Source organism: Athalia rosae, chromosome 1 (assembly GCF_917208135.1).
Source record: "Athalia rosae chromosome 1, iyAthRosa1.1, whole genome shotgun sequence".
NCBI lineage: Eukaryota > Metazoa > Arthropoda > Insecta > Hymenoptera > Athaliidae > Athalia > Athalia rosae.
Genome location: NC_064026.1, coordinates 30,246,330 through 30,262,066, shown reverse-complemented (window position 1 = coordinate 30,262,066; position 15,737 = coordinate 30,246,330). Strand labels below are relative to the sequence as shown.

Genomic DNA, 15,737 nt, shown 5'->3' with positions numbered 1-15,737 from the left:
TTGATCCATACCCCGTCTCTCTCGGACTTTTGGCTATTACTGAATATTTTACCGATATCTCCGCAAGAGGTGGACTTCGGAATTCCGACATGTTGGATCGTAAATTGAACGGCGTGGTATCAACCGAACGTTAAAGTCGCCCGAATAATTGTGTGTTACGTGCAGTCGTGTCGAAATACCTATACTTTTACACTAATTTTCTACTATTCTAGTTCGTAGATGAAGATTTCTTTGTGCTTAAAATCGGACCACCGATGGTCTAAGGCTATATCGGATACTTTGTCTGCTTTTTGAAGCGGTTAACGGTAATTAAAACGAAAAATTATTACCAAAGACGTTCGGAAAACGATCGGGTTTACGGTAGTCGTTACAGCGTCCGTAAAATAAAAACGCCCATTTTTTAAATGAGCTGGTATAGTTCCGATCTCTGGTCCAGGATCTCCGAGAGTTTCTCGTGACTCCGGTGCACCGTGGAAGTCTGGAACAAAGCGCCGACGGAGTCAGCTGTGTTTTCCACGAACGTTTAATTTTCCCGTTTCGTGTGATTCCCTGCAGTTTCCCGTTCGCCGTTCAATTTATCCATCATCTGGGAGGAATATAAGGGATTGCGGTCTTCGCGCGGATCCAACGGAAACTGCGGCTCAAACTCGAGTCGCTGGGGGCGAGTTGCTTTAGATTCGTCGGTTCGACGGCCAGGCGAAGGCAGGGGCGGAGGAAATTCCCCTTTGCCAAGTTAGCGTTATTCCAAGTCCGGCACGTGGTAAGGGCCGAGTAAGGGCCATCGGATAACATTAATATGGTAATTATTATCCATGGAAACAATATTCAGAGACGGAGCACATATTCCACACTTTGTTCGGATCGATTTTAATTTTTATTCTCAAAAATTTCGCTACGCTGGTCTCTGAAACACATCCTCATTTCCAAGTACACGTATAGCATAGATTTTCGGCCGTAATATCGAGAATAATGAGATTAATTATCCGCGAGGGGTTGGGTATAGGGACGGGGGGACCGAGAGGAGAAGCATACAAGAATTGCCAATAACGTACAAACATACGAAACGTATATCCGTTTATTAATCGGCTTACAAAGAAGCTAATCATCGCGACACGATTGAAAAAAAAATCGAATCCCCGCCGGTCGTTGATATATTCATAAGACCTCTGCGTAGTGAGTAGCGACTTCGACTACGGCGGCTCTCCTCAGCGGGGAATTTCTTTTGTCGTTCGACTCGTGTGTATCGCAAAACGTTGTGCAACCGCAGGTGCAGGTGCATCGAATCCGCGTATAGTCATTCCGAGGTCTGAAACAATCCAAAACTCACCATGTATCATTGTACAGGTATGTATATATATAAAGGCGGCGCAAAGAATTCCCAAAGCTACGCAAACCTCCTAGAATTGCATTGTCTCAATAGCGGCGAGGGGTGGTGCGGTATAGATTCGGGTTGTTCAGGTATAATTTTGCAACGTACTGCACGAGCCAAATATTCCGTCTTCGCCTGTACTATAGATTCCAACGATTCCTGTACTACCCTACGGCATGGCGATTCTCGCGCACCTGAGGTATCTCTTCTAATTCGTCTCCCCACACAAATCCGCTCTACATGATTAACACGCGTCGAACATTTTCGGAACGGCGGAGTCGAGATTCGCGGACAAATTTTTCGATTCGTCTTTTTTTTGTTCTACTGCGTCGCGGATACCCGTTTAATATACGGACAGAGGAGGGTGAATATTGTTTTCGATAGTCTTTTAGTGCTGCTGCGTTTCCATTTCGGCGGTGGTCCTCAATCCACCGTTATCCGTGTCCCTCTCATTTGAGCGGTCCCCGCAGCCCGCGCTAACAAAATATTATTCGAATAGCCCGTTACCCTCTCTCATATTTCCGTAATACCTCATACTTTTCGAAATACCCGCGCGATGTTAGGCGACAATTTTTCCGATTTCCGATTTCCGTTTTATTTTTTTATTTTTTTTTTTTTTTAGATCTTTTAGAACTTCGCCGGCACATGTTCGGTACAGGGGATACGAGGCGATCCGCGGCAGGTAGAAGAATAAGCTCGAACGTATTTGGGATATCGGGCAAGAGATTTTCTGCGTGGCTCACGTTTTCAGTCGGGAACCAACGACCGCGGGTAGTTGTACGTTACGCGTGTGCCCTCGGCCCTACCGCCGGTCCGCCGGGGTGAAATTGAATCAAATATTCAATCGATGCTTTTATTGAATCTAAAAGGAAAGCGCAATGCCATAAACATGACGGTAAACTCGGCGGAACTCGGCCAAACTGAGGCGAACAGCTTATACCTCACATCGCCCGCAATGCCCCGAGCTCGCGAACGTTATGGCCACTTTTTGCCTACGAATCGCCACATTACAAGCTTTACTGTCACTTTATTTATTATTCGATCGCACCGCGATATTCGCCCACCGCTCTCCTTTACGCCGAGGCGACGCGAACTCGATAATTTCCAACGAGGTAAGCGGAAAACCAAGTGCGAGTCCTACACCATCGCTTCGACGCATAACGTCCGCGGCGTCGCGAACGTGAGTTCAACTTTGCCACCGACGTTGATTGGTGGCAAAACTCTTCCTCTTCGAGGGCAACTTTCCCGAACCTACAGGAAAACCTTCCGTCCTTCCTCGTATAGGGATGGATCCCCCCTGTTCGCCCAGAGCGTCTCGGGTCGAGCCGGCGTTACTTGAATGAAAATTGTTCGCTACGAATATAAGAATAAGAACATTCTTCTTCGGAACTCGGAGAAAAGTAGAAAATAATAGTTGGAACGAGTTACGAAGCGGTGACGTATGTACACAGAGTATTGGCTGTAATATGAGCCGGTGCAAGTGTGTATACATATACGAAGGATATCTTTGTCGCTCCACCTTATACGGCGAGATTTTATTAGGCGGCTGCGATGCAATATAATAAACATATTCATGGGGGTGACGCACTCTGTATGCAAAGTGCATGGAAGAAGGAAAGGATAAAAAAAAGAGAACAACGCGAACAGCAAAAAAGAACAATGCGCAAAAGCACGAGGAGGAGGTGGTGTATATCCATAGTGGCGCCTGCTTCTCGAAAAAGGTATGGGACCTATAGTTCCATACACGTATGGGTGATAAAAAAACGAGGAGGTGGAGGGAGGAAGGAGGAGGGAGGGGGAGGGGAACTGCAAGGTTACCCGCATTTTTTATTCGCCCTTTAACCTGAGCGCGGGGGTTAACGCGGCCGGGGTTTTATAAGGACTTTGCTTATGATAATACATTCAGTTTTTCTCACAGATTTCCTTGCTTTTTCACACCTTTTCTACGGATACTTGAACGCCGCTATCTGCGTCGAACCTTTCCCGAGACGCCCTTCGCCTTCGCCCTCCGCCCTGTGCCTCGCTAATAAAAAGTTAGTGGACCAGGCGTGAGCAAACTTACGCCTATTGCCAACGGAATCAGGTAATTTCGGATCAGCGTAGGATTTCTAAAAAAAATGCAGGACCTCGTTTATTCGCAGGTTTATCCTCGGTACGACGTCGAACCATCGGAGTATATTACCCTTTTTCATCCCCCTTTTTCTTCACTTTTCTCTTTTCATCCTTCATGTTTCGGTTATTTTTTTTTTTTTTAATTTTATTTCCCCGCAGCTCCACCGCGGTTCGAATATACGAAATATGATTAAATTATTGCTTCACTCCACGTAACTTTTTTACTGTTTTTTTTTTTTAATTTTTTTTGATTTCAAGCATCGTTTTATAATTTTCAAACTCGCACCGTTCGCACTCGATTTGCATCTTTGATTGTAAATGTTAATTAATATCTTTGAAAATGAAAATGAAAAGATAAAAACGAGCTCTTTATCTGGAAATTTCCAACCCCCGATTTTCCTGCTGAAAGGTACTAATAAAATCCAACCCGTACATAAAAGTCGTCGAGCTAATCTGCGATTAGTCGAGTAAAAATCCAGGGGTGGGCCCCGCCGCTTTTACACCGTAAGCTCCTAGAAAGTAGCCGAGACTGAAGAGTCCGTCACTATTAAAAGTGAGAAGAAACTGCGAATTAGGGCCGTCGTACTTTGGCTCAGCTGAAAAAAAAAAAAAAAAAAAAAAAAAAAAGGAAGAAAATTGCGCCTAATTTAAATACCTCAACGACGTAATTGCCGCGTTACGTAACGAGGAAATCGTGGCGAATGAAGTAACGGTTCTTCAGGACAGACTTGCCGACAGAACGGCGGAGGTTCTTTTTCGTCAACTGTCGTTCCTCGAACGGACAGGATATTTCGCTCGTTGCATAAGGTGGTGCGGTATAGGATAATGCACGGATTACAGGTCGGATTTGGAGGACGAGTTGCAGGCTGGGGGTGGTGGGGGACGAGCGACGATAAAAATCACAAGATTGGCGGAACACCAACCTCCCTATCGCAAATTCCACTAGAACGGGCAAGGATTCATCTTCCTCTCCTCTTTCTTTTTCAACTCCTCTCTCCTTCTAGTTCTATCTCCGTCGTTCCATCTTTTCTCGGCATGCGCACCTCCCGTCTCTCACGTTCCGGCACCTCTTCTCCCGCTCGTCTCTCTCGCCGTACCTACTACTACTACTACTACTACTACTCCTCCGGCGCTTTGGCGATGGGCACTGGGCGAGATAGGGTGAAGCTAGGTTTTCCGCTGTAAGGTTGTGATGGTAGGCAGGCGGCAGCATCGCGAGGACGGCGAGGTGGTGCGTTGTTTGGAGTCTCGATCTCGAGTGAGGGTCCGAGGCCGAGGGGGGCGAGAGGGGCGATGGGAGGGAGAGACGCCGTCTAGAAGCGGGTGGGGGGGGGGGGGGGAGAAGGAAGAGAGGCAGATAGCGTTCTCGTCCTGCAGGACTCGCCGCGGCGATGTAGGTAGGACTACCATAGGCGAGCGAGAGGAGAGAGCGAGTGGGAAGGAGGGAAAGAACGAGAGGTGGGGGCAAGGAACGCTCAACATCTCAAATTTGGTTGGCTACCTCGAGCTGCGAGCAGCCGGTTGCTTCGGACGTGGAGTAGGGGTGCGGCGCCTTGGCTTGGCGCGAGCCGAGGACTCGAATCTCCTGAATTCCAACCGACAGAATTGTACCGGCGGTCGTCCGACGCGGGTCACAAACAGTGCGTCGTAGCCCACGTTCTCGCAGCAAAAAAAAAAACACACACACACACACACTCACTCACGCACGCACGTACGCTCGTCTCCATGTATATAAATTCACGGACACGTACAAACGATTCGTTCATCAACAAGTACGAAGGAATTTTCTATTACCTCGAAACCTCTCCCTCCCCTCCAACCCCCGAAACCCCTGCCCACGCCGAACCCCCACCCGAACGCCCTCGAAACCCCGACGCTAAAGTCGCAAGTTTTTCGTGTGTCTTCTCGATGCCGATCTAAAACCCCGTGTGCTGCTGTAGATATTACACGCGTATATACAAAAGTGTATGTACATACATATGTGAAGATACATGTATACGGAGGTACCCGCGCGCCCACGCCGGTTGTTGTTGTTTGTTGTTGAGTTTGGGTATAAAAGTGATCACGAGGTGAGCAACGAACACTGATAATATCGTACATGAAACGTTGTAACGAGAATCCAACGATGAATATCGGCGTAAATATAAAAATGATAAAAGTTTACGATTAATTGAGATGCGGCGACGATCAGTGCGCGGCAAAGTGTCGAGTGATAGCTTGTGACCTGAAGACAACACCGGTTTGTTGGGAGGAGAGAAGAATAAGAGGTCATCGAGTTCGTTGGTATCGGGCCACGGAAAATCGGCTAACATGTAAATTATACGAGCGTAAAGTTTGTTTTTATTTTTTATTTGTTTGTTTGTTTATTATTTGAGATTTGTTAAATTATTTATTTCAACGACTCGTTCGCCGATATCTAACGATCGAGAAATACACGCGGTTCCCTTCGGCGACGCGGGGTAGAAAAAATTAATCGCCACGAAGAGGAAATCATCACGGTAACGATGTCGGACCAAAAAACTAGATGCGCGTCAATAATCGTACTTTGGACAATTGTAACAGAGTTGTTTGGCATGTCGTGGATCATATGATAAATGTAGAACCCGTTGTAGATTTTTAGTTTTTTTCATTTAGTTCTATTACACGTTTGGAACGGCGCCGAACTATACATCGATATCGAATAAACGCTTTAAATTCAACGGAGCCGATAAAAGTTTCAAGTTATCGATCACGATCAACGTATCCAAACCTGTGAAATAATAATACCAATGTCGAAGAGGTAAAATAAATTAAGTATGCAAAAGTTTTCGACTAGAAAAACGCGTGTGTGCAACAATCATGCCAAACGTCAAACGTTTGGTTGTTAATTGTAAAACGTTGAAATTGAAAATTTTCACAACAGACTGTTATACGGCCCGAAATATAATGACAAATGTTTATGTGGCTGAGTGAAAACACTACGCGATTATAATACGGACACGTGTTGATATCGCGTTAGAGTCGCCAAGCGAGCGAAATAGAGACAATTATGAGTGAAATGGCAAGTGTTGATCAGCAGCAGCAGCAGCAGCAGCAGCAACAGTACGTGGCTAGCAGCGCGAGCGCTGAGCACCACTGCAAAGACTGTGGCCTCTACTTCGAGAGCAGTAAGAGCCTCGAGGTGCATCTTCGGTATCATCAAGAGAACTTGCTCAGCCAATGGGCGAGTCAAGCGCAGCAGGAGGAGAGCAACAACAACAACAGCAAAGCCGGTAACCACAACAGCCACGTGCAGAGCTCCAAACGCGAGAGCATCAGCGCACCCGCTGATTCCAGCGAACCCTCGTCGAGACCACCGTCCGAAGGACCCTCGCCCGCCCAACAAAATGCCCAACAACCGGCGATGCCCCCGCAGCAGCAGCAGCAGCAACAACAACAACAGCAGCAACAGCAGCAGCAGCAGCATCCGCAACAACAACAACCCCCTACGCCGCAGGGCTTCCCTCATTACCAAACGCCGATGTTCAGCGAGACCACTTACTTCATGCAAAATGACCCGGCGTACATCTTACCGCAAGAATACTCGCCCAATCACGAACCCGACACGCAGGGTAGTTACAGATACCACCCCTACCAACACCCCCAGCATTATCCACCGGAAAGGGCGAACTCCGTGAGTTCCACGAGTCCCAGAAGTCCGTTGCAGTGCGACAAGTGCGGAGCCGTTTACGAAAACGCGAGTCAACTGGGGGAGCACGTACGCGCTAACCACCCCACGTCGCCCGGTGGTTATCCGGGACAGCCGCAGTACCAGCAGATCGGCAGCAGTCCGTCGCAGCAACAGAGTCAACAACAACAGCAACAGCAACAAATGCACTCGTCGCCGCCGCAGCCCAGCTCGCAGCAGCAACAGCAACAACAGCAGCAGCAGCAGCAGCAGCAGCAAACTACCGTTTACAACGATTACAACAATTCGAGAGCGATAAAGCAGGAGATCAAACAAGAGCCTGAGGAACAGGCGGAGATTCTCGATCTGGACTCGCACAAGGTGCAGACGCATCGGTACGAGGAGGAGTTGATGAGGCTGCACCAACAACAGCAGCAGGAGATACAGATGCAAATGCACCAGCAGCAGCAACAACAGCAACAGCATCAGCAGCAACAGCAACAGCAACAGCAGGCGATGCAGCAGCACCCGGGAAGAGGCGGACCGCACTCGGTGAGTTCTATGTTAGGATGGCCCTCGGCACAGCCGCACGACTATCATCCCGGCGTGTCACCGATGCCGCCGATGGGACCGATGGAGAACGTCTCGCCTATACCGGATCAGAGCCAATTTCTGCGAGCGCAGCACATGGCGGTGGAACCGCCGCGGCATCCCGGTTCGCCGATAATAACGAGTACGCAACAGATGCCGGCCCATCAAATCCCCGGTATATTGCAGCAACCCCCGAAACCGCCGCCGGTAACGAATCAGTCGTGGAAAAGCAACGAGGCGCGCCGACCAAAGACTTACAATTGCACGGCGTGCAACAAGTGGTTCACGAGCTCGGGTCACCTCAAGCGTCACTACAACACAACGCTCCACAAAAACGCGGTGAAGCAGAGCGGGCAGCCTGACCCCGCGAATATGCCGATAAGCGCCCACCACCACCCTGGCAGAGATCCGGTAATGGGGCCCGGCAGAGGTCCGCCAAGGTCACCGGAACTATCTTCATCGGGGAGTCCCCCAAACTTGATGGCAGGTCCCTCGGGCGAGGCGGCGAGGGGCCTGCTCCACACGCCCACCCACCTTTACACCAGCAGCAATTCCAACAGCAGCGAATCTTCAGCGGCAGCAACCACCATACAGCAGCAGCAGCAGCAGCAGCAACAACCGCCTTCAACAATCCACATGCAATCCACAATGGTACCCCCCCTCAATTCGCCAATAGCCTCGTCGCCAATGGGGGGGCACCACCACCCCCATCATCCGCATCATCATCAGCACCACCACCAAATGGGTTCGCCGTCGCAAATGGTGGCCCATCACCCCATGACTTCGCCCATGTCACCCATGGGGGTCCACCCGCACCTGAGTTCACCTTCGCCAATGGGCACCAGCTCCCATCCCTCGCATCACATGAGTTCGCCCTCGCCAATAATGGGAGCGCCAATGAGTTCGCCGCCGATGGGGGGTACTTCGATGCCTCATCAGCCGTACCCAAACGCCTTGCCCCCCCACGTTACAACTACTACCAGCATCCCGGGTCTACTGGAGTCTATCACCAGCCAACTAACTACTATTGGTAATGGAGACCCCAGGGCACAGCAGCAGCAGCAGCAACATCAACAACTGCAACTGCAACTGCAACTGCCGCAGCAGCAGCAGAGCCACGAGATGCTGCCCGGTTTCGGGACCTTCAGTAACCACCAAAGGTCCCTCCCGAGCTTCACGCAGTTCGGGATAACCGGGTTTTTTATAGGCCACAATCAACCGCAGGCCGTTAACGTGGGGGGGCTAAGTCCGGAGGAAGCACTTCCTCAAGACAGGTCCTTCGACTCCCCAGGATCAAACTACGACCCCTACAACAGAAACTCACCGCCTAGGTACGAGCCGCTCACCGCCATGGAAGTCGTACCCGAGACGACCGACTCCCTCGTCATAACCACCTTCGATATTCAGCAGCAGGAGCGGCAGCGTAATCACGACCACCAACAACAGAAGCCCATGGAGACGAACAACAACGTGCCGCAGGTGAAGAGGGAACCGAGTCCCATACTCGTCGCGAAGGAGGAGATCGTCGCCAAGGAGAACAAAAAGTCACCGTTGATTACGAAGGAGCATCAGGTGACCAGCACGAATACCGGTTCGCACTACATCTCGCAGGACGGGTTCCACAAGTGCATAGAGTGCGACAAGGTCTTCAACAAGGCCTGCTACTTGACGCAGCACAACAAAAGCTTCCATTCCGGCGACAAACCGTTCAAATGCAATCAGTGCGGTAAGCGATTTCCCCTCGAGTACCTTCACGCCGAACACCTCCAGAAGCACGCCGGCGACAAGCCGTACAAGTGCGAGATATGCCCGAAACAGTTCAATCACAAGACCGATCTTAGGCGGCACATGTGCCTCCACACGGGCGAGAAGCCCTACGCCTGCGATACCTGCGGCAAAGGATTCATAAGGAAAGATCACATGATGAAGCACTTGGAAACGCACAAGAAGAAGAACAATCACCACAGTCAGCAGCAGCAGCACAACCATCACAGCTCGCAGCAGCACTTGAATGCGTAACCCGAGGACCCCCCCCCCCGACCCCCCCGACCCCCCTTGTATTTATTAATCCTCCACCGATACGTGAAATATGAGTGGCGACGTCGCATCGAAAAATCCGCCATAAGGAGAGGAGGCCGTTGTCCGAATAACACGGAATCAGGGACGAGCCGGGAACGGCTCTCACGACGATATTGATTTTGCTCAAAGATATTTATTATTTCAGATAAATAATGATCGCCGCGTTAAGTTCCTTTTTTTTTTTTTTGTTTTTTCTTTTCTATTTTTCTTTTCTTAAGGTCGCTTCAAATCGAATGACATGAGTTAATCGTTGCCCGTTTTTCCTCGTCGGATTTCTATATCTGTGTTGTGTTGTGTATTGTATATTTGTCGATTTTCAATGATTTCGTATCGAAACCGGTAAAGTTTATCGTTTATTTTATATTTTTTGAAACCAGATACGATGTCGATCCGATGAAAAGAAAATAATGCAAAAAAAAAAAGAAAAAAGAAAAAGGGGGTGAAAATACGCGACAAGGGAAGAGAAACTTTTCGCGTCAACTTGCGCTGGTATCATTCGACTTGAATCGTCGGGAAGATTTTCAATTTTTACTGGGTAGTCGCGGTACGCGAAGCCGACCGATAACGTTCGCTCGGTCTCTCGGACCGCGACCCACGTTGACTATTGAATATAATTACGCTGTTACATTGTTCGCTGATCGCTCGAAAAATTAGTCAGGAGAACGAGAGAGTCTCGACTTGATATAATTGTAAAATGGAAAAATTCGATTAAGCTGCACAGAGCGCAGTGACGATAAATAATTGATCATTGAATGAAACGATATCAAACCTTGAAGCTTATCAATTGTACAAAATACGTTAAATGTATAGGCATATTATTGTAATTATTGATTTAAAGTTAAAACTAATTAGAAATTGATTATAGAAGACCTTAATACTCGTAATACTCGTATTTTATAGCGAAAAAATAACTCGTCTAAAGAAAAAGGAAAAAAAAGTTGATAAATATATTTCTCCCAATGTGAAAACGAATGCTATTGTATACGTTTATATTCATATACGGTACGAACGGTTTGAGAATGACGTGACGATAACGAATCGGCCGACGATACGCCGTTGACGACGGCGACGTTCGTTTTTGCAAAAATAAAATTACTTCAGCACGGACGAGGAATGATTTTCCAGAATTTCAATTCAACCCAAAAACCATTACACCGCCGATCCGACCAATTTCCTCTCCCCGAATAACTACAGCGACTAATTATTATCATAGAACAGCAGGTCGTTTTCACACTGGCTCCTCTTCTAATCCTAAGATAGCCTAAGTTGTCACGAATCTTGCGTCATAATTTTTATTTCGTCGGGGGTGTTTGCGTCCGTCGTCCCCAGATGTGCTACGTCTCATTGACTCTGGACTGTAGATTGAATAAATTGCAGTTGATTTTTCGACGACGACGACGACTTGTTGGAAATTTTGACATCCGTAGAACCCGGGGGACGATGGAAATCGCATATATGAAAATTCGTATAAAAATACTGACACGCAATGTAGGTAACGCTGACCTCGCCAAAACGAAATATAGTTATTTTGTTGAATATTAGTTACTCATTTTTATTAATAATTGAATAAGTTGAAAAGTAAGAATAAAAAAAAAAAAAACGTGTTGTGGTTATACGAGAGCCAGTGGTGTCTCATTGCTTCGTTGTTGTGTTTGCATCTATCTATCTATTTATCAGACTATGTATATCAATCCGCGTTTGTTCCAAATTTTTGCGTGCGACTCTAATTGTGATTTATAGAAAGAAAAATTTGTTTCTCATCATTGCGATGATTTTAACTACTACTAATATTACGACTACTACTATTACCGCTGCTGCTACTATCGAACTACCACTACTACCGCTATTCATTTCACGAGGACGAGGTCTACACCATTACGATGTTGTTGTAAATATATTTTAAGTACATACATATTATACATACACTATACAAAATGATACGAACTAGCAGTTGCCATTTATTAACGTGAAATCTCAGAACAGACTACCTCAAAGTTTCAGGAATTATAAAGAAAAAAATAAATGAAAGAATACCACAAAAAAAAAAAGATTACTAATATTAATTAAATAAATAAATTTTAACAAGAATAAAGAAAATAAATGAATAAATACCGTAAACTAAAAGAATATGATGATAATGATGAAATAAAGAGAAAAAAAAAGCCAATGCAATAATTATATAAAAATACAAAATATTTTAACAATAGGCGGACAGAATGATATTTATATATACATATATATATATACAATATACGCAATTTTCTTCGATCCATTGTACAATTTGATATAATATTGGAGAAATAATTGTACCAAACGCACTTGCCATAGCATTAAAATGACGATTGCATTGTAAAGATGTTGAGTTTACCGCCGTGCAGTTGAAAATTAAGAAAGAAATAAAATAACATTGTTTATACGAGAGTAAAGTAAACTGAAATCCTACAATAATTAGTTCCTCCGATCGTCCGCCAGTAACCTATTAGCGTAATAGACATACGAATCAAATGAATGAACGCATACCTTATACATACATACATATTACATGTATATAAAAATAGCCAGCGTACGTTAGACATATCAAGCAGTATTACTGTACTCAGTTTATTTAAATGTAAGTGAAAAAAGAAACGAGGATAGAAATAAATGAGAGAAATGAAGAGAATAAGAAGAGGAATGGTAATCGAAATCATAAGTAAATGAATAAATGGAAAAGAAGCATATTGTACTCATATCATTAGCGTTTATCACAATTAATAAGAAAATCTGGGCATTTTTGCAAAGCAATCTTTTGACTGTTCACGCATACACAATAATGAAGAGAACGAATACATATACGTAACGTTATATAGCGAGAAATCTTGGGCATTCGTTTAAGGAATATACGTATTAACATTAACAATATTTACGTCTATGAGGATATATGCATATTATTACTATTATTATACAGATATATAGAAGTATATATATACATATATATATATACACACTAATATGTAAAGTACATCATCTACATGTATATATATACTTGTATATAAAAATCAAACGAAAATGGATGAATGAAAGTGAGAATAAATATATACTTAATTCGCAAGAATACAGTACCAAACAATAATTGGTTGTGCCAAACAAGTTCCCTTATTTCTTCTCTTTTCATAATTTTAGTATTGTTTTTCATTATCTTGATAACTTTTTTTCTCTTCAATATCCTTACCATTTTTTATACTTCATCGTACGGGCATTTTAGAATGTAGGATCAAAAATGAAAAATGAAAAGTTAAAAATAAAAAATAAATGATATAATCATATAACTTCTTTGCTGAGAACATTATTTGAAAAATCACCACTGAAAATACATGTACTGCCAGATCACATTTCAATATGTAAATTCATATCGCGGGGTTCGTTTGTTCCAAGGAAACAAAAAATCGGGAACGCAAAATATCAAGTAAATTGAAAATATCACGTCATAATTCTATATTTTAGAAGACACAGTTATCCTTTACTCTCGTTTGTACAGTGGTGCCATAAGATTAATGAATATTGACGAAATGAACGGCAAAAACCTGACGTGAAAACACACCGGTAGCAGAACTTGAAATTTTTTATAACTAATAATAATACTAATAATAAAAATAATAATAGTAATAATAATAATAATAATAATAATAGTAATAAAAATAATATTAGTAATAATAGTAATAGTAATAGTAATAATAACAATGATCACGATGATAACAATGGTAATAATGATAATGGTAGTTATATTATTGATAATGATAATTAAATAATTGATAATAACGATAGTGATAACGATAATGTGGTTTCTGTTCCTGTATACGGCCGTTGGAAAACTATTGAGATAGAATATAATATTACGACCTGTATTATTTTATACGTGTTTAATTATGTTTTTATAAATATATTTTATTTCTTACACCTTATATACGCTTTCGGTTCGATTATTTTTCATTCCGTTTCTCACATTCTTCACTCACATTCCTACACGCTACAGTTTTCTCAATCGATAGTTCGATGATGATGATGATTATTATTATTGTTGTTGTTGTTGTTGTTGGTTTTCGTTCCGTCGATGAAATTATTTCCACACTTTATCCCACGTGACGTAAAATCAGCACGGAAATATCATATCTTGAACATTTGAGTATTTATACCTATATACAATTATTATACATAGGTTACATTATATACGTATATACGATATGACTATTATTATTCTCGAAGGGTTTAAACGAATAGATATCGATATATATGTTGACTAAGGTCGATAATTCTCGGGCATTTTTGTTAAGTACCGCTAGCAAAAATGCAGGTCTACGGTAGAATGAAATTTGTTATACGCGTGCGGCTGTTATGGCTGTATATTATACATATAAACGATAAACATATTTGAAATAAAAAGTCAATGGAACTTGAATTTTCGCGCAGAAATTCCAGATACGTTGCGTCGTAATGAGAAGGAAAAATTATGGTTAGAGATACAATTGGGAAAACAAAAGACATGTCTCACTACATTTCAATGAATTAGGGTTTAAGTGAAATTTACCTGATGACGAAGCAATATTGAACGATCTGTTTATGATGATAACTAAAAGTAAATATGAAATATGAACTATTATGAACTATGAATAAAACGAAAAATGATGTTAGGTGTAGTCTACTCTATACTGTACGTCTCCTAGCTAAATTTTTATGTTTTTTAATTCGTTGTGAACGAATGTTTTGGGTATAAAAAAATAAAAATAAAAATAAATGAATAAATAAATATTAAGATTATAAGATGTGGAGATGAAGGTGGAAAATGCAAATCAACGAGCTGCGCATTTAACAGCTTCCGTAATAAGATTCTGTGTAGAAAATACAAAAGACTACCAGACGAGAACAATGAATTTATTGTTATCGAAACAAGCATCGCCAGAATTTTCATAATTCAAAAAATGACATTCGTTTGTCGATAACGTTTAGTTAGTTTCCTTATTCGTGCCCACCTTGGAAATGCGAGAATGGAAAAATTTGAGGAACCCGTTTGAATAGAAATCCGAAATCTAACATTCGCTGATATTCCGTCAATTATAAACTTCCATTTCGGAAATTGAAGAAAACTAAGAGAAAAAAAAAAAAAAAAAACAGCCCGTGAATTTTCGATCATTACCTATACCGAAAACTCCAATCAAATGTAAATCAGAGATATTTTTCCTACGTCAAAACCGATGATCTTATAGCTTCACAAAGTTGAATACATATATAGGTAATAAGAAACCACAGTGATGATCGGAAAATCATAAATAAATGTATTGGTTCATCGATCCAAACGATCGAAACAAAGCGATATGACAAGTACCTATACCTACCACTCGGCAAATGTAACTGTAACGTACACAATGGTTGATATATTGAAATGGAAAAGAAAACAAAAAAAAAAAAGAGAAGAAATCATACCTAAGAATGAAACAATAACTATTTATTGGTATTATGAAATTTATGAATTATATCTCGACGATGCCATACACAAGTACCTCATGATACAAAATCCATGTACAAATGTTCATACGTTTTCAGAATAATAGCTAATTAATAAATAATGAATATCCATATTGAAATTGTGTCTGATTCTCTCTCTCCCCCCGCCTTCGAATCTGGTTAGGAAACTGAAAAAAAAAAAACAAAAAGGCATCCAATTAACAGAATATTTGGTGATGTTTGTCGCGGTTCGGAAGTCGGAATCTCACCTGATTGCGCGAGTGGCGAAGGGTCGGCGATCGAAATTCGCTGGGAATCGTACCAACCTTGGAACTACTCGCCCGTAGTTTTTTCGTGCCCTCAAACCATATCCTGTGATAAATTGCGAGATTAGGTACCGCGTGTGCAGTGGAAACTGACTGAACGGTCCTACCATAGGTCCGTAAGCCCTGCGTTCTCGTA

At 43.2% G+C, this 15,737-nt stretch overlaps 1 protein-coding gene across 1 annotated transcript; it reads left to right on the top strand.

The window, feature by feature from the left end:
* Window positions 1–4,839: 4,839 nt before the first annotated feature.
* On the top strand, window positions 4,840–15,415 carry LOC105683821 (probable serine/threonine-protein kinase yakA). The gene has a single exon (XM_012396733.3). It carries the CDS (start codon window positions 6,510–6,512, stop codon window positions 9,735–9,737), a length of 3,228 nt encoding a protein of 1,075 aa, XP_012252156.2. The 5' UTR covers window positions 4,840–6,509; the 3' UTR covers window positions 9,738–15,415.
* Window positions 15,416–15,737: the final 322 nt, after the last annotated feature.

Coding starts and splice junctions, on each gene's coding strand:
- LOC105683821 (XM_012396733.3), top strand. CDS start 6,510: ATGAGTGAAATGGCAAGTGTTGATCAGCAGCAGCAGCAGCAGCAGCAG.